The sequence below is a fragment of the Sinocyclocheilus grahami genome, unplaced genomic scaffold (genome assembly GCF_001515645.1).
Source record: "Sinocyclocheilus grahami isolate Dianchi unplaced genomic scaffold, SAMN03320097.WGS_v1.1 scaffold1130.1, whole genome shotgun sequence".
Lineage (NCBI taxonomy): Eukaryota > Metazoa > Chordata > Actinopteri > Cypriniformes > Cyprinidae > Sinocyclocheilus > Sinocyclocheilus grahami.
Window position 1 is genome coordinate 212112 of NW_015506309.1, and position 23809 is coordinate 235920.

Consider the following 23809-nt stretch of genomic DNA (forward strand, 5'->3'; position numbering starts at 1 on the left):
GATTCTTTGATGAATAGAAAGATCCAAAGATCAGCATTTATCTGAAATAAAAAAGCTTTTGTAACATTATACACCATTCCATTCAGTATAATTTTTATAAATTTTTTGGGAAAGAAATTAATAATTTTATTTAGCAAGGATGCTTAAAATTGATAAAAAGTGATGATAAAGGCATTTATAATGTTACAAAAGATTTCTATTTCAGATAAATAGTGTTCATATCGATATAGGAATTATATCGTATCGACCGAAATTAAGAAATATATTGTGATATAAATTTTGGCCATATCGTCCAGCCCTAGGTGTGCGATATGTATGGTCTGCGATAATATCGTAATTGTTGTTTTAACGATGTGCGATTTGATATTATGAGTATATCGTGAAAAGCAAACAAAACACCTACAGAATGCGCGCATACATTAGGTGATGAAGTCTAGCAGGTTAGACTAGTGCGCGTGCGCATTTAGAGTACGCTCTTTCACTGCATGAATTAGTCTATTAAAATGCATTTAGAATTATCACATAATTCAAGATATGGGGCAGAAAATGTATTTATTTATATTATTTCATATAGTTAATATCACACGAAAAGTGCCGTTTTTTTCTACAAAAGTCAGCATGATTACAAATGTGGTATTGATTTTATACAACAGTTCAATAAACAAGAAGTTAATATTAAGAGACTTACATTTTAGACATCATATTTCCTGTTTTTTCCCTATTTCTCCAACAAAAATCATTTCAAACACAGCCACAGGGCTGTTTTGCCTCTCTGAGCAACATAACGGTGTTTAGTTCGTGAATGATCGGCCATCCTACACACACGTGACTGACCACTCGCTGGAACAGGAGGAGGAGGGACGTGTTCAGAATCAGAATGAGCTTTATTGCCAGGTATGTTTACACATACGAGGAATTTGTTTTCGTGACAGACGCTTCCACAGTGTAACAGAATGACAGTGACAGAACAAAAAACACAGATAATAAAAAAAATAAATAAATAGAACAAGTAAATAAGGAATAAAAATATACAAATCGACAATTGTATGTACAGGTATATAACAATAGACACAACCCTCTACGCACACCTTGGCAATATAATCGCCATTGGCTAATACATTTTTTTTTTTAAAGATTTTATTTGTTTACTCGCCAGACTGATAAAATATTTTACGCACATGCGTGTTTACTTGGCTATCTAAATGGGGACATTACATAGACTTCGATTGTTTTTATATACAGATAGTTATACACTTTTTAACCTAAACCCACCCCTACCCCTCACAGAAAACTTTGTGCATTTTTACAATTTCAAAAGTTAAAAAAAAAACGTTATTTTTATAACAATTTTACAAATGAGGACATCCACAAATTGAGGTTTTTGCCGATTTTGTCAGGTTTTGCTCACTTTTGGGTACAAATTTGTCCCCAAAATATGGTTAAGTAGGTACACACACATGATTCCACCCAATCAGCTTATCTTTGTAAAATAGAACAGCTTCAATAGTGTGTGTTCCACAGTTATTGTCAAGTGTTCATGAGATGTTACTCTCTACACTGCACTCAACCTGAGGAAATTTTCAAATCGCGGTATACCTTGAAACCGGTAATTGGCCCATGCCTAGTATCAATGTATTTCACTAAGGTTGATCTTTTCGTTTCACTCATGTTTCTAAGAGGTTTTTCAGTTAAGCATATGAGTGAATTTCACTATCAATGTTTTCACTAGCGTATGTAAGATGTTTTTCAGTTATGTGTATGAATGAATTTCACTATCAATGTTTTCACTAGCGTATGTAAGAGGTTTTTCAGTTATGCGTATGAATGAATTTCACTATCAATGTTTTCACTAGCGTATGTAAGAGGTTTTTCAGTTATGCGTATGAATGAATTTCACTATCAATGTTTTCACTAGCGTATGTAAGAGGTTTTTCAGTTATGCGTATGAATGAATTTCACTACCAATGTTTTCACTAGCGTATGTAAGAGGTTTTTCAGTAATGTGTATGAATGAATTTCACTCAGGTGGATCAATGTTTTTCATTTCACTAGTGTTTGTAAGAGGCTTTTCTATCATTATGGCCTATACGGCCCCTCATATTGTTCCGCCTGAGTTTGCAGCCATCAAGCCCTCTTATTTTTCTTCAACCATCCATGTGCGAATGAGTTGTTGCAGTACCTGCATCCCATAGAGAATTCTGAAATATAGAAAGAGCACAAGGGAAATCTGAATGCTTGCAGCAGTGCAAAGTTATGTCAGTTATTAATAAATAAACACAATCAAGGTTCATGTGTAGTGCAATAGCAGCACAATCGAATATTCACACTGAGCACAGTGCAGGTTAAAGTCGATGTCTGTCTGTGATGTTGGCCAAAAGCTTGAGAAAAGAATGAGAATCTAAAAGGATATTAAAATATCTTGAATAATTTTAGAGTTACAGGCATGAAGAATATTTATGGCACTCCTGGAGCTGATAGAAAAAAATGAGACCTTTCTAGTTTCAACATTCTCTTCTTCAGATATTCCTCTTTAAAAGAAAAAAAGTATCAGCTGTATGCAAAGTGACCCACATTTGACCACTGAAAATGTGAACAATTTACCATTTTACTCATGGAGCTGCATTAAGATCTCCATACCTCTGAATCATTGAGGGCCTTTAAGATTCCAAAAGGAAAGATTGTTATGAAGCAGAATCTAAAAGGATATTAAAATATCTTGAATAATTTTAGAGTTACAGGCATGAAGAATATTTATGGCACTCCTGGAGCTGATAGAAAAAAATGAGACCTTTCTAGTTTCAACATTATCTCTTCTTCAGATATTCCTCTTTAAAAGAAAAAAAGTATCAGCTGTATGCAAAGTGACCCACATTTGACCACTAGTTTGCAGCCATCAAGCCCTCTTATTTTTCTTCAACCATCCATGTGCGAATGAGTTGTTGCAGTACCTGCATCCCATAGAGAATTCTGAAATATAGAAAGAGCACAAGGGAAATCTGAATGCTTGCAGCAGTGCAAACAATAGTCAGTTATTAATAAATAAACACAATCATGTGTAGTGCAATAGCAGCACAATCGAATATTCACACTGAGCACAGTGCAGGTTAAAGTCGATGTCTGTCTGTGATGTTGGCCAAAAGCTTGAGAAAAGAATGAGAATCTAAAAGGATATTAAAATATCTTGAATAATTTTAGAGTTACAGGCATGAAGAATATTTATGGCACTCCTGGAGCTGATAGAAAAAAATGAGACCTTTCTAGTTTCAACATTCTCTTCTTCAGATATTCCTCTTTAAAAGAAAAAAGTATCAGCTGTATGCAAAGTGACCCACATTTGACCACTGAAAATGTGAACAATTTACCATTTTACTCATGGAGCTGCATTAAGATCTCCATACCTCTGAATCATTGAGGGCCTTTAAGATTCCAAAAGGAAAGATTGTTATGAAGCAGAATCTAAAAGGATATTAAGTTATCTTTAGTTCTTCTTGAGTTACAGGCATGCAAACTCGAGGCAAAAACACAAGAAGTGTTTTTTTTTTTTTAACAATTTACCATTTTACTCATGGAGCTGCATTAAGATCTCCATATCTCTGAATCATTGAGGGCCTTTAAGATTCCAAAAGGAAAGATTGTTATGAAGCAGAATCTAAAAGGATATTAAGTTATCTTTAGTTCTTCTTGAGTTACAGGCATGCAAACTCGAGGCAAAAACACAAGAAGTGTTTTTTTTTTTTTTGTGGCATTTTTGAACCGTAACAATCGGCATATAATGCAACAAAGATTGCTAAAGTCAACAGATTGTACTAACAGACCTACCAAACTCTGTAAAAATAAAATATTGCTGCTGCCATCTTTCTAAAGTCATTTTTCACCCCTGTAAATTGGCTCCAAATCGCAGGTGAAAATTGTAATCCACTATTTTGTAGAAGGGAGTTAAGCGTGTGTTATCTCAGGGGCGTTCTGAGATAACACAGAAAATTACCCAATTAGACAATACTGTATATTCACGGTCACCCCATCTCCAGATATTTATAAGGAACACCAGTCATTGCAGGAGAGGTTGATATTCTTTCAACAAGTCATGCAGAAAATGTGTTACTTAGAACTAAGTCTAGGTATTATGAAGAGGGTGACAAAGCAGGTAGGCTTTTAGCCCTACAGCTACGGCAGGAATCAACTTCCCACCTTATCTTATCGTTTGCGATATACCGGTAAAAATTCTCCCCACGATAAGAATTAGTCTTCCCGCGATAATAACGATAAAGTTTAGTTGTTGACATATTTCTGTGTCCAACAGTGCGGAGCGACATCTCGGAAGACGGATGTGAAATTGAGGAGTTTATCCCTAAATGAGGAGCTCCAGATCCTTTTACAATATGTAACTGCTATTGTTAGGGCTGTACAGTGCACAAAAAATCGGTCTGAATAAATGTCCTACAGTAGCATGTGTGCGATACAGTTTTGCATGTGTATGAGCCTGTTTACAAACCTGTTGTCCAACAAAGATATAATTTATATACATGCTTTTTCTCCAAATTAACTTAACATAGTCGAGTGTTTGAAATACTTCCTTTTGTGACCAAACGTGGTTTCATATTACAGAATGATAGTATTATATAGGCCATGTCGATTAACATTGCATTATAAATATACTTTCCTTATAAAAATACCCAAGATTGAAGAACACAGATAAACCTTATATTTTGTGAAATCGTATGTTTATGTTCCTCAAGTTTCATCAGTAGAAAATGTCTCTTTCTACGTTGTGCGTTTTATTCAGTGATAACTGGATACCTTCCTGAAGCGTCGTCAGTAGTATTAACGTTACTTCTGCTATAGATATGTGGAGTTTCTGTGCAAAAGCGCGCTCCGGCTTCAAGTAAGAATTAAACAGTCTTTACATTACGTGTGTACTCCTTAATGCTCACACACCCTATTTTGAGTAAAAATAGGAAAAGATAATACTTTTCTCTAAAGAAACAGGATTCCCTGAATTATTGTCATTGATATCGTTATCGTAATAAATACCAGAAATATCGTGATATATTTTAAAGCCCATATCGCCCATCCCTAATTACCATCAGTTATTTCTTCAGACCAGACCGGTTTTATTAAGAGTAGACATTCTTTTTTTTAATATCAGAAGATTATGTAACGTGGTATATAATTCTTCTTCCCCTTTTACCCCGGAAGCTGTAATATCACTAGAAAGCATTCGATCGGGTAGAATGGGGATACTTTTTTATACTTTAAAGAAATTCGATTTTGGTGAAAGTTTCATCTCATGGGTAAAACTGTTATACTCCGCTCCCCAGGCCTCAGTTAGAACTAATAATACTCGCTTCGAATACTTGAACCTCCACAGATGCACTAGTCAGGGATGCCCCTTGAGCCCAATTCTTTTTGCTATTGCCATCGAACCTCTTTCCACTGCTTTAAAAGTAAACCCGTTAATAAAAGGAATAAGAAATGGTACAGAGCAGAAAGTCTCACTGTACGTAGATGATCTTCTTCTTTATATTTCAGATTTTACTGTGTCAGTTCCTGCGGTTCTTAATACTTTACAATCATTTGGCTCTATTTCGGGGTTATAAACTAAATCTAACCATAAGTGAATTTTTCCCACTAAACTCAGCTGCCAAAAAGTACCCCTTACATACTTTGCCATTTAAGATTGCACAAGGTAGATTTAAATACCTTAACTGTTATACTCCGCTCCCCAGGCCTCAGTTAGAACTAATAATACTCGCTCCGAATACTTGAACCTCCACAGATGCACTAGTCAGGGATGCCCCTTGAGCCCAATTCTTTTTGCTATTGCCATCGAACCTCTTTCCACTGCTTTAAAAGTAAACCCGTTAATAAAAGGAATAAGAAATGGTACAGAGCAGAAAGTCTCACTGTACGTAGATGATCTTCTTATTTATATTTCAGATTTTACTGTGTCAGTTCCTGCGGTTCTTAATACTTTACAATCATTTGGCTCTATTTCGGGGTTATAAACTAAATCTAACCAAAAGTGAATTTTTCCCACTAAACTCAGCTGCCAAAAAGTACCCCTTACATACTTTGCCATTTAAGATTGCACAAGGTAGATTTAAATACCTTGGGGTTTGGATAACCAATAGATTTCAAGATCTGGTTAAAGGCACAATATGTAAGATTTTTTTTATTAAAATATCCAAAAACCACTAGAACAGTTTTATATATTTAGCTGACTTGTGTACTTGCATTATCCCAAATGTTTTGAAGAATGTTTAAATCCAGAGAAATAAGCAATTTTAACTAGTGACACGGACCGTGTCTATAGTGTCATTGTGTCGCCTGCCAATGACGTCATACACCCTCGATTTTCGGGAAACACCTAAGACGCTTTAATATGCTATGCATTTTATTAGACAGGTGACGACCGCACAGAGTAGCATTATAACAGAATGTTCAAATGTATCTAGTATCATAAAACAGCGCTGCTTACTTCCGCTGTTTTCCGGAAGGAGCAGAAGCAGTCGACTGTGGCATAATAAAAGCTCCGCTGCTTTCGAGCCGTGTGTCGTGCTCATTCAGCAGCCTCGTTTTGCTTCAACGGCTTTGGCCTCACTCTGCTTCATACTACGACGTTAATAAATCTTTAATACATTAGCTAATCCATGAACATAATTTCTGCCTGAGTCCCATCAGATTGCTTCGGCTGTGGGGATGAAGATGACAACTCCCATGATTCCACACTCAGTCACGGCGTCATCTAACTATACCTTTTTTTTCTTTTTTTTTTAATATGCGCCCTCCAGTGGCAAAAACTTACATATTGTGCCTTTAAGTTTAACTTTGATAATCTACTACTCCAAGTTCAGAAGGACTTTGAAAGATGGTCCGTGCTTCCTTTATCCTTAGCTGGCAAAATATATACTGTAAAATTGAATATCCTCCCAAAATTTTCTTATTTGTTTCAATGTATCCCCATTTTTTTTTCGGAGACTCAACAGATTAATTTCAGAGTTTATTTGGAATAAAAAAGACTGCTAGAATTTGTAAAGCACTTATTCAATGACCCAAGTCTCTTGGAGGTATGGCCTTGCCCAACTTTCAGTATTACTACTGGTCTACTAACTTCAGAGTCTTTCAATACTGGCTAAACCAACTCCAGGCTCCGTGTTTACCCATCTGGCTTACCATGGAAGTAACCTCTTGTTTGCCCACTACATTAACAGCCCTGTTACATTCCCCTTTTAACTGTTCATAGTCACTCTTTACCAAAAATGTGGTTGTAAAAACTTGCGAATCTGGAGACAATTTAGGCGCTATTATGGATTACAAGCTTTTTCTATGTCTGCCCCTATAGTGTCAAATTTTGTTTTTCCACCATCAATGATGGACAGGACCTTTTCCCAATGGGCCACATATGGAATATCTACGTTTAAAGATTTATATATAGATGATATTTTTGCATCCTTTCAACAGCTCTCAGATAAGTTTTCAATGCTCCAAAACAATTTTTTCTGGTATTTGCAGGTTCGCAGTTTTATCCGTGATACGCATCCTCAATTCCATAGTCTCCCCACTACAACTTCCTTGGACTAATTCCTTGAACCGAGGTCTATTGGGAAAGGGATGATTTCATATATTTATGATAAAATATGTTCCCTACATAGACATTCATTAACATCTATTAAAAATTCAGTGGGAAGATGATTTATCAGAAGATATTCCAGAGGAATTATGGGAAAGTATCTTAGACAGGGTACATTCCTCATCTTTATGCGCCAATCATGGTTGGATCCAGTGCAAAATACTCCACCGTACTCATTTGACTAAGGTCCGACTCTCTAAAATTTACTCTGATGTTAATCCTATTTGTGACCGTTGTCGCCAGAGTCCCGCAACCTTGGCACATATGTTCTGGTTCTGCCCAAGTTTACATGGATATTGGGTTCAAATATTTGATACAATATCTCAGGTAGTTGGGGATAATAATCAAACCCGTAGCGATAACAGCACTCAGGCAGATTTTGTGGCCTTTGTATCACTTCTGGCTAGACATTTGATTCTAATGCATTGGAAATCATCTACGTCGCCTACCCACTCAGTGTGGATTAAAGCGATTTTTCACTTTATCAAACTGGAAAAGATTAGACATTCACTGAAGGGCTCATCCAAGAAATTTTATAAAAATGTGGGGCTTTTTTCTTGAGTATATGGAAACGTATACCCCCCTGCTCAACTGAAAATAATGATTGTATTCTATTTTACCCCAGTGGGTGACCACACTTGTATTAGTTAGTGTTTAATTTTCTCTTACTAGCTGGCACAATAATTTTTTGTATTTTTTTTCCCCCTTTTTTTGGGGGGGGGGGGGGGGCTGAGGGTCATTTGTGTGTTTTTTTTAGGGATAACTAATTGCGCTTTACTACTTGGGGATAATTGGTTGTATATGTTATTTTGATAGTTTCTTAGTTTCCTTTTTTTTTTTATTCGGATTCCTTTTCTTAATCCAAAATGTTATCTAAACCGTATTGTTGAAATATCGAAAAATTTTGTAATACTTAAAAACGCATAAATAAAGTGAGAAAAAAAATTGTGGATTACTCAGTAAATATACATCTTTGACGTGTAATATTTTCATTTTCATCAATATTTATGTTTGTCTTTCTACAGAAGAAAAAGACAAAATCAAAAATTTGAGCTGGTGAAGTTTCCGAAATTTGGTTGATTTTACACTGAATGACCCTATAGGCTTTAACTGTAAAAGCACAGCTGTCAGTTTAGTTGAAGTCACAACATTTCATTTCTTGGAGAAAATTTCATAATGTTCTGATAGTCTTTATGTCCAGTTTTTTTTTTTTGCTGTCATAACAAACAGCAGCAATGATGACGGTTCCAGTACTGATATTATTGCACTTCCTCAAGAGACAGTTCCTCTTATGCTGTGCTTCATGTGGTATTTGGTAATGGCACTAGTCAAGCTATCTAAAATCATCAGCCCGAGGTAGTAAACACTTTTCAAAAGCTGATGGTTTTGATTCTTAAGAAAGTCAACTGTAAGAACAACTGTAACTAAACTTAGGCTTTATAAATGTTTTGACATTTACATTGGTTTCATGGAGGTGACTGTTTTGTTGCGTCATTTATGCACAAAATGGAGGTAACAGACCCCAGTTTGTTGATCAGACAAACAACATAATATTACTAAGTTAAAAATATTTATTAATCAATCTCCATTTTTCATTAAATCCCAAGAATCGATCTTCTAGTCTGTGCTATTTTCAGTTGAAGTGTGAGCTAAAAATTACTTGTAGCACACACATTCACAATAATAATCGCTATAAGCTTTGTACTTGCTTTGTAAAATTACAAACGTGCAGTTTTGATGCTTTTTAATGTGGCTTGACAGTTTGCTGAATCTTCCTCATGAACCAATCATCTCTTCTTCACTACTAGTTTTGGAATTAAATAATAAACATGAATGAACATTAGAAGATACTGAAAGAAAGAGAACAGCTGAACTGAAATGTATCATGTCTAATGAAATCGCTCAGTCAGTGTTTCAACTGTGGAAAGACGTCAGTAAAACACCTTGTGAACAGTGTCACATAAGGTTACATTTACCTCAGGACAGACATTCAGTGTCCATAAACTCGTTAGTTAGCTAAAAAGAATAAAAACTCTACAATGGAGCAGTTTGCTATTATATATCCACTATATTACGTATTCATAATATTTTTACTGTCTTAAAGGGATCATATGATGCAATTTAAATTTTTCCTTTCTCTTCGGAGTGTTACAAGCTCTTGGTGCATAAAGAAGATCTGTAATGTTGCAAAGACTAAAGTCTCAAATCCAAAGATATCTTCTTTATAAAAGTTAGTCAACCACGCCTACCTAAAACGGCTCGTTCTAATGCCCCCACATGTCTACGTCACGATGTGGGAAGATTTGCATAGCACCGCCCAAATGTTCATGCAAAGAAAGAATGGCGTAACTTTTATTCTCGCTGTAGTACTGTTGTTGCCGCCACCGCCGCCTTGTCATGAAGGCACTGTGTTTCGTTGTGAAAGCGAAACTATTTTTTTTGGCCTTCCAAAAGAGGACGATATCCGCTTCGTCATACCTGGAGCTGATCGGTGCTGGTCGCTGAGGAAATACATCAACTTCACGCTGTGGATCGCCGGATCGGCTTTCACAGTGGACGAAGCGGAGTCCAGCCCGGGGTCGTCACATATGGTTGCCGCAAGCCCGCCGGCCGCGCCGTTCTCAAGCCCACCGGCCGCCGCTCACTCTAGCACTACTAACATGTTGCTGTTATGTCATGTTATGTTATGGACAGAGACACTTTATTTGGGTTTTATTTTGAGTTTAGCCTGTTCACAAAGAAGGCTGATACGATACGTAGCCTACTGAAGATAAATAAAGCACCAGCACCTGTTAGGGGGTAATGATTAAAACGTGCGCACGATTTACCTAGAACGAAAGCACGAATCAAGCGCACGATTAACTTAAAACGAGGGAACTAATTATTATACAGAGATTAAAGTTTTCCGTCGCTACAACGGATTTCCGTGAGTTCATAAAGAGTCACTTGCTTCATTCCTGAATGATTCAGCCGTTCGAATGAATCAATTGAATGAATGATTCAGTGATAAAATCAGTGACTTGCCGCCACCTGCTGGCGAATTTAGTTAAATTTTTAGTGTATAATTTCAGTTATTTAAATCATTTAATATTGCTGTATTCAAAATGTTATATTTAAAACCTTAATCTCCACATTAATTTATGAATTTAATTGCACTCATGCCACCTCTGAGCCTCATTAAACGTCTGAAAATGTACCTGCAAGCCACTTTAGTTTTCTTCTGTGCCACCTTATTTATTAATACTAATTTCATATGATTGGTTACTTAAATTACAGGAATAAATTACATTTTAAAATACATTTAAATAGAAAACAGTTATTTTAAATAGTAAAAATATTTCAAAATTGTACTGTTTTGCTGTACTTTGGATCAAATAAATTGGTGAACAGAAGAGACTCATTCGCGGCAGTTTGCGTGTTCGCTTGCTGAAGAGATACTCAGCTACTCGTCCACTGCGATGCATGTTGCATTAGCGCAGTCATATCTCATGTGACTCACATGTTTATTATTTTAACATTTTGGGAGGAGTAAAGTTTACATATGTGGTTTCAACAATCAGATGCATTTACGCTTGTCCAGTTTCGTCTGGAATGCGGCCCATACCACCTCCTGAAGTGGTTTGAGCGATCAGATTTATATCCATCTCGAATGCGTTTCGGAGGGCATTTACACCTGGCCTTTTCACGATCGGATAGCTATCCAATCAGACAAAACGCATTAAGTGACCAGGTGTAAACAGCCCTTTAATGGCGAAGAGCATGTAATATCAGTGAGTGGCAGAGGTTTATGAGCAAACAGATGTGCATGACTTGACCAACATCAAATGACTCACATTCACTCGAAACACTAAAGCCCTGAAGTGAAAATAAAAAGGATGACGCAGGGCGTTACAATAGGCTGTATATCAAGTAAACATTGTAAGCTAGTAAATATGTACTATTCACACACTGTTGGAAGCCCAGTATTGTACTCTTCATATGCATACAGGTAAATTTTTTCTGCTCTTCAGATTCTTCTGTGTTCACACAGTCAGTGTTTTGACAAATGTACTATATGTATGACTCTCAGATGGTTTGGTACGTACAGCAGACAGAAGTGGGAAAGTGGATGATCTTATATGGAATTTCTGGAGTGATATTGATATCTGACAATCTATATATTGTCGTGGCTGATACTGGTAACTAGTCTTTTGTGTGTGTGTGTTTTATATCTTTTACCTGGAGCAGCTAGCTAGATTAAAAAATGTTTAGGCTACTTGATATAGCAACAGTTGTCAAGAGTCTGAATTTTGCTTGCATGTATTAAAGGGGTCCTATTATGCTTTTTCACTTTTTCAACTTTAGTTAGTCTGTAATGTCGCTGTTTGAGCATAAAAAAAATCTGCAAAGTTACAAAGCTCAAAGTTCACTTCAAAAAGAGATTTTATTTAACAGAAGTCCCTTTTCAAAAACTACAACGAATGACTCGTTTGGACTACAACGCATATTTTCTGGGATTTGTGATATCACAAATATCGACGAATGGGATGAGACCTGGCTGAGCTTCACTAGAGAAGGCAACGAGTGTTATCACTATGTCGGAGACACGCTAGTTTTCACAAGGCAGACGAACTTTAGAGTGGTTACAATCATCCGGGTTAAATCGCGCTCAAATTGGTTTGATTTTGACGCAATATTTACACTGAAGCTCGCAGTGGTAAGGGGCATGTCATTTCCCGACCAGGCACCGAGTGCTGCCAATCACAACACACACTGGCCCAGCTAACCAATCACAACACACACTGGCCCAACTAACCAATCACAGCCCATTTAGCATTTCAGATGGTGGGCCTTCATTTGATACAGAAACTATTCGAGCCATTCATGCCAGACTGGGGAGAGAGGTGTTGTAATAATGTAAAATATGTGAAAAATAATCTGTTTTTTGAACAACCTAGTATGAGAGCCTTTTCTAGTGCACCCCCAAAAATGCATTTACGCTTGTCCAGTTTCGTCTGGAATGCGGCCCATACCACCTCCTGAAGTGGTTTGAGCGATCAGATTTATATCCATCTCGAATGCGTTTCGGAGGGCATTTACACCTGGCCTTTTCACGATCGGATAGCTATCCAATCAGACAAAACGCATTAAGTGACCAGGTGTAAACAGCCCTTTAATGGCGAAGAGCATGTAATATCAGTGAGTGGCAGAGGTTTATGAGCAAACAGATGTGCATGACTTGACCAACATCAAATGACTCACATTCACTCGAAACACTAAAGCCCTGAAGTGAAAATAAAAAGGATGACGCAGGGCGTTACAATAGGCTGTATATCAAGTAAACATTGTAAGCTAGTAAATATGTACTATTCACACACTGTTGGAAGCCCAGTATTGTACTCTTCATATGCATACAGGTAAATTTTTTCTGCTCTTCAGATTCTTCTGTGTTCACACAGTCAGTGTTTTGACAAATGTACTATATGTATGACTCTCAGATGGTTTGGTACGTACAGCAGACAGAAGTGGGAAAGTGGATGATCTTATATGGAATTTCTGGAGTGATATTGATATCTGACAATCTATATATTGTCGTGGCTGATACTGGTAACTAGTCTTTTGTGTGTGTGTGTTTTATATCTTTTACCTGGAGCAGCTAGCTAGATTAAAAAATGTTTAGGCTACTTGATATAGCAACAGTTGTCAAGAGTCTGAATTTTGCTTGCATGTATTAAAGGGGTCCTATTATGCTTTTTCACTTTTTCAACTTTAGTTAGTCTGTAATGTCGCTGTTTGAGCATAAAAAAAATCTGCAAAGTTACAAAGCTCAAAGTTCACTTCAAAAAGAGATTTTATTTAACAGAAGTCCCTTTTCAAAAACTACAACGAATGACTCGTTTGGACTACAACGCATATTTTCTGGGATTTGTGATATCACAAATATCGACGAATGGGATGAGACCTGGCTGAGCTTCACTAGAGAAGGCAACGAGTGTTATCACTATGTCGGAGACACGCTAGTTTTCACAAGGCAGACGAACTTTAGAGTGGTTACAATCATCCGGGTTAAATCGCGCTCAAATTGGTTTGATTTTGACGCAATATTTACACTGAAGCTCGCAGTGGTAAGGGGCATGTCATTTCCCGACCAGGCGCCGAGTGCTGCCAATCACAACACACACTGGCCCAGCTAACCAATCACAACACACACTGGCCCAACTAACCAATCACAGCCCATTTAGCATTTCAGATGGTGGGCCTTCATTTGATACAGAAACTATTCGAGCCATTCATGCCAGACTGGGGAGAGAGGTGTTGTAATAATGTAAAATATGTGAAAAATAATCTGTTTTTTGAACAACCTAGTATGAGAGCCTTTTCTAGTGCACCCCCAAAACAAAATCAAGACTTCGTAAAAGAGCATAATAGGACCCCTTTAAGTATAACTTTTAACTTGGCTTTTGAAATTGCTGACAAATTAAAAATGGTCTGTTTCATGATTTAGAAAATAATTTATGTAAAAAAACACATGACCGTATATGAAAAAACGCAAATAGATGTATGCGAGTGTTCACACAGGACACATTTATGTGTTCAAAAAGAGTGGAGGGCCAGAGATGTCTGTCTGACCAATTTAACAAAAACAATTAAGAATAGTGAGAACAGCCCACTGGTTATATACAGATCATATGGCTTTGACAATCTTTTGACATATCTTTAAATTAATCTTATGAAGCGTCAGAATATCAGTTAAATTCATGCTTACATTCTGAACACATGAAACAAGAATTAGGTCGTACATACACAAATACAAGCTAGTATATCGTACCTAGCAAATTGTTGGTTAAAATTACCATTAACAATAACCAATGGCATTAATTCCACTATCGGCATCAATAATCATTTAATGTTCCCAATTATTACACAATAACATATCGTTTCCTGATATATTGTTCACCTCTACTACTTTTTTTTCCCCCTAATAAGTCCTTTTTTATTTATTTCAAGGCTTTGAAATTTGTTGGTAGATGTGATCAAATGAATTGTTTCAGAAGTCCTCAAAAGACTGGAGTTTGGAGGTGAAATTTGCATTTGCACTGATGCTCAGATTTTCTGCATTCATTTGAAGGAGGAGCTTGATAATCTGTTCATTTCCTTGTATTGTCTTTGCGCAACAAAAGCATGTTCTGCCATATTAGTAGCCATCCGGTCATTTTTTGGTAATCTGACTGTGTTCTCTTTCTCCACATGTCCACCACCAGGTGAATGTTGCTCTTTTGTCTCTCATGGCTTGTGTCTCTGTGATGGACATGGAGACAGCTGTCTGTGAGCCGCTTTACCAGAACGGTGACGTCCACCATGAGGAGCTTGGCCCGAAGCAGCCCACCGTTCTCAGGATCCACCTCTACCACAGCAGCCAGAGCGACTCTAACTGCGCCCCGCTCTGCTACCCACCGGGAGAATACGTTACCGAACAGCTCATCATCAACACTGCCAAGGAGTGCGGTCAGTCATGCCCATCATGTAATATAGAAAAGAAGCTAAAAATGTATGTTGACTTTATAAAGTAAATGTGAATTATGCATTCTGTTAAAGAATAACACATTATTCAACACCGTAAGCACTGTGTTTTGCCTAGATGCAATGTGATAAATCTCTTCCATGAACTTTTTGTCCAAAGGAAACATGACTGTGACAAACATCTTAGACATTTCATCCGTTGCTTGGTATCTATATTTGTTTTGTTACACTGGGTAGGCCCTTTCACTGTGAAATTTCATTTGATCAAAAATTGTGATGCTCACAGCTGTATATCAAACAAAAATGATGGTGAGTTACACAACATTTTCACTTTCAGTGTGAACAGAAATGGGAACACTTGTCACGTTGCGCCTGGTTAGGACACGTGTTGAAGTGATTTTCCAAAAAAAAAGGCTTTACCCACCTGACATTATTTAATACTCATACAAATTGATTATTGATAACACCGTGTCCTCAGTTTTTTTATACCTATGAGGGGAAGATGTTTTATTGTGTCCCCAATAACAGTCAGTTATTGGGGACACGTTGGGGATTTTCACATCTCACAATCTGGTGCAGTATTGATGGCTTATATAATATAAGATCCTGTCAGTCCACCTGTGTTTACTGTTTAATAAAGATAAACATCAGCTTGTCCCCAGCAGGGTATTGGTGACAGATGCGTGATGGTATTTCAAGAGGTATTTTTTTTTCAGCAGACTTCCTTTAAATTATTTCAACTGCTACACATGCTGCTGCTATTTAATAAATCTGAAAGGGCTAGTAAATGCATATGTGATTGATATCAGTCATTTTGAGGGAACTTAATTTGTCTATGCACTTAAGGAAATTCATTTTTATTTAGTTAGAGGGTTTCCTTGCATCCAGACATCAACTAATAAATAGTTTTTACCAATAAAAGTAAAGTTGAAAAATTAAAAGTAAAGGCCTATTCACACTTAGCATGAATTTTTAGCTTTTTTTTATCAATGAGATTTTGTGTGTGTTTATAGTTAAAACTTTCGGTACAATTTTTTACATGTTTCAATGAAGCCTTTTTATGGATGCATTTATGGGATAAATCACAGTAACAATTAATATTGTGAAATATTATTATTATTATTATTATTATTATTATTTAAAATAACTTTTCTATTTGAATATATTTAAGAATATATATTTTGATATGTCATTTTATTTCTGATTTGTGATGAATCATTCTAATAATATTATAATAAGGATAATTCTATTCTAATAATTAACTAGTTAACAGAACAAACTGACTAGTTGGCTGTTGCACCACTGGTCAATTAGTTGACCATAGTGACCCATCCCTAGTTTACATGTACAGACTTTTCTCACTTTACACTGACTGTTTTGGTGTGAAAAATTGTTTGTGTTTGGGCCATAAGACTAATGTTGTGTCTGTCTCTCTTGTCTCATTAGCACCTGTTCTTTATCTTGTGTTTCTCATAGGAGTGTCTCCAGTCTACTGCAGCCTGTTCGGACTGTACAAAGAAGATGAAAGGGTCTGGTTATCACCCAATCATGTTCTCCATTTAGACGAAACAGCCAATGAGAGTTTGTTATTCAGAATTAGGTAACGTAATATTATTTTATGGCTTTTGTTTTCTCCATCTCAATTTTTCAGCCTGCAATTGTGACTGTGATATTTTCTGTCAGGTACTATTTTCCCGGCTGGTACAGTTGTGGGGCGTCCCGAGCGTACCGCTATGGAGTGACTAAAGGATCTGAGAGTCCTATCCTGGATGACTATGCTATGTCTTATATTTTTGCTCAGGTGAGGCTTCCCCACATCAACTTTGTAATAAAGAAATTACCTTTAATTGTGAATTAAGTGTTGTTTGTGCTGTCATGGATTTTGAATCACCATAGCAACAGTGTTTTACAGTTACGTTTCACTTGGCCTGAAATCTGAGCATATCTTGGGTAATTGAACACATCCATATATAATTTAATTACAATTTGACCTAGATTATCTTCTCAAAGAAAAGACAGTCTTGGTTTCGGATTTAGAGTGTGCAAATGTGAATTATGCCAGTGTATATCTGCATGGATAAAGGCCCCTATTTAAGCAAATGATAAATAAAGGAAACTCATGCTGGCCGCTCTGACTCTACTGAGTGGGCTTGTTTTGTGGCGCCTGTTCGTCTTCCACCAACAGTCTGGTATGCGATGACTGTCACTGATTGAATGTGATTGATCCCTGATTTTTTTAATACATAACTATAATAGTGTCTCTTGTTAAGTGTCACTCTCGCAAGGACATATTAAAGATAATTCAGTGTTTTACATTGTCTGAAGAGCATGTTTTCATGAAAATCGCAGCCACCTTTGAAACAAAGCCCTGTTTAGAATCCTTACTATAGCAAGCAAGAAAGCAATCACAAGAAAATGGCTACAACCAGTTTTGCCTAATCTTGAAGACTGTATATAGTAAATGATATTTTGGTAAAGGAGAAGTGCACTTATGCTTTAAGATTGCCGTCTCATTTGTTTTCACTACTATGGAGAGATTGGATTGAGTATATATCCCCTGTACGTTCAGATTTTGTTTAGCTGACTAAAATAAAGACAGGCTATTTAGTGACTTGGCACTTGGATTAAAATGTTTTGGTTGTGGGTATGTTTGCTGATGGTTGGGTATTATTATTATTATTACTACAATTTCTGTGATTTAACTTGACTATTATTGTCAAAAATGGTCAAAGCTAATTTTAAAAGGGTAATGTATGGGATTTATCCAATGAAGGTTATGCGTGCCACACTGGAGTTTTATGTAATTCCCTGGACACATATGTATATATATTTTACTGGTTAAATAAAAATTAAAAGAACGAAAGAAAATCACAGCCACAGTGAACCACAATGCTGGATATTAAAATTCTAGACTAAAAGTCCAAATAAAACACTAAACTTGAAATTGTTTTAAATGTGAGCTAAAAAAGATAATGAAATTATTTTTAAGATCAAATTTTAACCGTGTTATTAAATTAAGGGATTAAAAAATGCCTTTAAGTGAGCAATAGCAAGGTAATTTAAATGTAAAGACAAAGAAAATGGGCCGCACAATTTAATATCCAGTGATGACCAATAATAAGTAAAAATAAAAACGTAGTTTTGGCCAATAACCAGAATGGTAGCGATATATCCAGCATGCTTCGCTAAAATGTTTTGCACAGTTATAGCCTGAAGTTACATCCTTAGCTAATCTATTAAGGAGCAAGAAATATCCTTGATAAATATATCAAAATAAATATTTTTTGAGCGGAAGTCAGACGACCATCATGTTGCGGTCATCCGGGGAGAGAGCAGGCTTATGTGGGTTTAAAATTAAGCTGTGATGTGTTTGGAGGTTAACTCTGTCTGACCAGTTGGATTACATGGGTTTATGTCCTGTAAATGTGCAAGTGTGACACAGGCAGGAGTCATTTTTAAACAGCAGCTTTGCAGTTTCATATTGTATACACTTGTCAGTCAGTCTGCGGCTGCGCTGTTCATGGTTGATGCTTTCAATGTATGTTTGCTTTTAGTTAAATTGAAGTGAAGTGTGGTGTAGCGATATATCCAGCATGCTTCGCTAAAATGTTTTGCACAGTTATAGCCTGAAGTTACATCCTTAGCTAATCTATTAAGGAGCAAGAAATATCCTTGATAAATATATCAAAATAAATATTTTTTGAGCGGAAGTCAGACGACCATCATGTTGCGGTCATCCGGGGAGAGAGCAGGCTTATGTGGGTTTAAAATTAAGCTGTGATGTGTTTGGAGGTTAACTCTGTCTGACCAGTTGGATTACATGGGTTTATGTCCTGTAAATGTGCAAGTGTGACACAGGCAGGAGTCATTTTTAAACAGCAGCTTTGCAGTTTCATATTGTATACACTTGTCAGTCAGTCTGCGGCTGCGCTGTTCATGGTTGATGCTTTCAATGTATGTTTGCTTTTAGTTAAAGTGAAGTGAAGTGTGGTCAAATATGGTGACCCACACTCGGAATTTGTGCTCTGCATTTAACCCATCCAAGTGCACACACACACACCCGGGGCAGTGGGCAGCCATGGGGTTCGGTGCCTTGCTCAAGGGTCTCACCTCAGTCGTGGTATTGAGGGTGGAAGAGAGCGCTGGTCATTCACTCCCCCCACCTACAATCCCTGCCGGACCTGAGACTCGAACCCACAACCTACGGGTTACAAGTCCCCAGTTCTGATGTGGGTTTTCTCTGGCACCCTCATATTAATGCACATGAGTGTTGTAGTTGGTAGTTTACAATTAAAATTATGTAAAATAAAAATATATATATTTGCTTACTGATGCTTGTTTGACATACCATGTTTAATAAATGGTGTTTTTGGTGTATAACCCCAGAGCCATGGTGAATAAGTGTTTTAAACTTCACATACACTTAACAACACTTAATATCATTAACCCAGGGTAATTTTTATCTGTAGACCCAATTAATTGGCTGGCAATTAGCATTTTGAGAGTTGTAACAGAAAGTGTGCCAGATTGGCCAAATACCAGCAGTCAGCATTCAGCCTATTGACAGCCATGCAAATAGATAATGTTCTGTTTTCAAATGTTTTGTGAATGTTTTTTTTTTTTAGTACAATTTTGTGAACATCTATTAATCTTTCTAATCGATTTATTTATGTCAACTACAAATATCAGTTTGTGATTTAAAAAAATCCCCCTAATGTTTGATAACCATTTTTAAACCTGGGTTATTGTTTCACACTGTTCATATATATGTCTCTATATTATTCCTATTTTAAAATTAAAACTTTGAAACAGTTAATTAGATCATTTTGACTGTTTTTATTCAGCAAGGATACATTAAACTGATCAAAAGTGACAGTAAAGATATTTATAATGTTACAAAAGAGTTACATATAAATGCTGTTCTTTTAAACTTTCATCAAAGACAGTAATGGCTGCTGAAAATTCAGCATTGTCATCACAATAAAATATATTAAAATAGAAAACCGTTATTTTAAGTTGTAATATTTACAGTATTTCTGTTTTACTGTATTTTTCATCACTTAAATGCAGCCTTGGTGAACAAACTTTTTAGAAATATTAAAAAAAATCTTACCTGCCCCCAAACTTTTGAATGCTAGTGTATGTGCCATTTAGGGTTGAGTTTATCTTAAATATATGATACCCAGTAATGGCTGCTGAAAATTCAGCATTGTCATCACAATAAAATATATTAAAATAGAAAACAGTTATTTTAAGTCGTAATATTTACAGTATTTCTGTTTTACTGTATTTTTCATCACTTAAATGCAGCCTTGGTGAACAAACTTTTTAGAAATATTTAAAAAAATCTTACCTGCCCCCAAACTTTTGAATGCTAGTGTATGTGCCATTTAGGGTTGAGTTTATCTTAAATATATGATACCACAATTATAGAACTACATGCAGTGAACCTACTGTAATAATCATGAGACTAAGGTAACTAATATGAGGCTAACCCAGGGTTAAAAATGACCTTAACTTGTGACCTTAACTGTTCAAACCTTGTGCCCACAGAGTTACTACCATGTCATTCAACTCTCCCTCTCACTGATTTCCACACATTTTTGACATTTTCTTATGCTGTCATGCTGATACAGGTTTTTTCTCTGTGTTTTATGCAGTGGAGGAGTGACTTTGTAAACGGCTGGGTGAAGCTATCCTGTGCCCATGAGGTTCAGGAGGAGTGCCTTGGCATGGCTGTGCTGGACATGATGAGGATTGCCAAAGAGAAGCAGTGCTCCCCACTGGACATCTATAATGACATTAGGTACTAGTAATGGAATGATTTTCTTAATATTTTGGCCTGTCAATGTGTCATATATATGCGATGAAAAGTTATGGACCCATTTGCCTTTTTTCCAAACATTTCTGATTCTAAATTCATTATAGACACAACCTAATAATTTTCAGCATTTTAGTGTAAGACTTTAGATTGGGTAAACTATCATTAAAGAGATAGTTTACCCAAAAATTAAAATCTTGTCATCGTTTAATCACCCTCAATTTGTTCCAAACCAATTTGTGTTTTGTTGAGCACAAAAGAAGATATTTTTACCACCAAACAGTTGACGGTAGCCATAGTATAAAAAAATACTATGGAAGTCAGTGGCTACGTCAACTTTTTGGTTCCAAACATTCTTCAAAATATCTTTTTTTGTGTTCAACAGAGGAAAGAAATTCATACAGGTCTGGAACAACTTCAGGGTGAGTAAACCTTATTTCTATCTTTTGCTGTAGTGTGTCAGTAGGAAATGTCAGTTTACATTTCCAAACATTTCTTTTTGTGAAAATGTCTTTGTATTCTACTGACCCCAAACATTTGAACAAAAGTGTACATACTTTATACAGTTTTTGGTTTCTACGTAATTCAAATCTTAGTTACACTATTGTAATTTCTTTCTATAAACTTTTTAAGACAAATCTCTGACCTTTCGAGTTCTAATTGTCACAATTATATCATTATGCAATTGATCTACTACTGGAGTTGCGATTTGTTTCTAGCATCTATTCAAGAATCTGCAGCTACTTTCACACTGCAAAGATTGTGTTGTGTCGTGTCAATTCTTCTGCACAGTGGGCAGAAAACAAGACACTAATGCTACGTGTCATGAAACCTAATCTAAACCTACCTGGAACTTTGAAAGAATTATTTTGCAGCAATGAATGCATTGGCATATTCTGAAGGAAACCCCAGTCTTGTTGTTTATTAATATTTCTGCACTCATGCCAAAATAAAGTGGGAGGTTACTTTTTCTTCTGGTGAAATTTCATAACACTATTGTATTTTTCTCACAAGGACCTGCAGACGTATTGTGATTTTGGGGAAGTTGTCGATATCAGTATCAGACAAGCCAGCAAAGAAGGTACCAACATGAACCGCATTGTTTCCATCAACAGACAGGATGGAAAAACTCTTGTAAGTCTGTTGTGAAAGAGAAACTCTGCTGCATTGTTCACTGGGATATCCTTTCATTGTCACACTATGTTAAAGGGGCTCACAGTGACTTTGAACTTCTGGATTTGTTCCTGCTATTATCGGTGATAATATTTATATTTTTATATTTTTTGTTGATTTTTTTTAACAGGAGCTGGTGTTCTCCTCCTCAATGGAGGCATTGTCTTTTGTGTCTCTAATTGATGGCTACTACAGACTGACCACGGATGCACATCACTACCTCTGCAAGGATGTCGTTCCACCCCATCTGCTGGAGGCTATTGAGAGTTACTGCCATGGACCAATATCGTAAGCACTACAGGAAATACTTACAAACGAAAATGAAAGAATTTATTCAGAGCACCATTTTTGGCCCTGGTTTATATTTAATTTTACAGGCTCCAGTGAAGTTATTCATCAAATTCTCCGAAGATTTGCAATCAAGCATCATTTGTAAGCATTATCATTGTTTTCACTGCCCGTGTTGACAGAATGGAGTTTGCAATCAGTAAACTACGCAAGTCAGGAAATCAGAGAGGTCTATTCGTGCTCCGGTGCAGCCCCAAAGACTTCAACAAATACTTCCTGACTCTTGCTGTTGGGGTATGTTTTTGCTAAGCACTTATTAATAATTAAAAAAAAACATCATAAATTGTCAATTTAGCGATTTGTACTTTAGACTGAATATTCCTCCACTGTAATCCTGAACTTCATGCACTACCGTTTAAACGTTTGGGGGTTGTTAGGATTTGTTTTTAGGTTTTTGAAAGAATCTTGATCAACAAAGCTGCATTTATTTGATCCAAAATACAGTAAAACAGAAATATTGTAAAATATTATTACAATTTTAAACAATTGTTTTCTATTTGAAATATATTTTAAAATAATTTAATATAATTTAATTTATTCATGTGACGGCAAAGCTGAATTTTCAGCAGCCATTATGCCGGTCTTTAGTGTCACATGATCCTTCAGAAATCATTCTGATATGCTGATTTGTAGCTCAAAAAACATTTGTTATAAAAATGTTCAAACAGTTGTGCTACTTAATATTTTTGTGGAAACCATGATACTCTGGATTTTTGGAATAGAAAGTTAAATATACATCTATCTTACCCCTAATATTTGAATGCTAGTCTACATTTCTTGAATCTCTCTTGACATCAGCTTTTCTTTCCACCAGGCGTATGAGGATGTAGAGTACAAACACTGCCTGATCACCAGGTCTGAGAATGGCGACTACAATCTTAGTGGAACCAAAAAGAATTTTAGAAGATTGAAGGAGCTGCTCAAGTGTTACCAGAAGGAAACTGTGAAATCAGATGGTGTCGTCTTTCAGTTCAGCAGGTGCTGTTCACCAAAGGCCAAAGGTCAGTAAAGCACCTGATAATCTCATCATGATTATGATATATGAGTACCACAAATGTACAACTCTACAGTGTCATCTGGCAAACAACAACCTTTCAGATTGTGAAAATGTATTCTTGTTTACCTTTTTTTACCTTAAATGTATCATCCTGACATCCCTTTGCCTTGTGTATTTGTAAATAGAGAAGTCGAGTTTGTTGGTGTGCCGGAGTCATCGGGGTTTAGAGGTTCCCCTGTCCTCCTCACTGCAGAGACACAACATCAGTCAGATGGTGTTTCATAAAATCAAAAAAGAAGACCTTGATCTTGTAAGCATCCTGTTACCTTATACATCTGAA

General features: G+C 36.4%; 1 protein-coding gene across 1 annotated transcript in view; it reads left to right on the top strand.

The window, feature by feature from the left end:
- Positions 1-23809, top strand: part of LOC107567125 (tyrosine-protein kinase JAK2-like) — a 57386-nt gene that overhangs the window by 11583 nt on the left and 21994 nt on the right. The window contains exons 2-11 of the mRNA XM_016252743.1: positions 14872-15115; positions 16607-16730; positions 16814-16931; positions 20791-20942; positions 21671-21725; positions 21966-22085; positions 22255-22412; positions 22595-22706; positions 23287-23473; positions 23655-23779. Of these exons, the coding sequence (XP_016108229.1) occupies positions 14896-15115; positions 16607-16730; positions 16814-16931; positions 20791-20942; positions 21671-21725; positions 21966-22085; positions 22255-22412; positions 22595-22706; positions 23287-23473; positions 23655-23779 (1371 nt within the window). The 5' untranslated portion in view covers positions 14872-14895. The remainder of the gene's footprint in view (positions 1-14871; positions 15116-16606; positions 16731-16813; positions 16932-20790; positions 20943-21670; positions 21726-21965; positions 22086-22254; positions 22413-22594; positions 22707-23286; positions 23474-23654; positions 23780-23809) is intronic.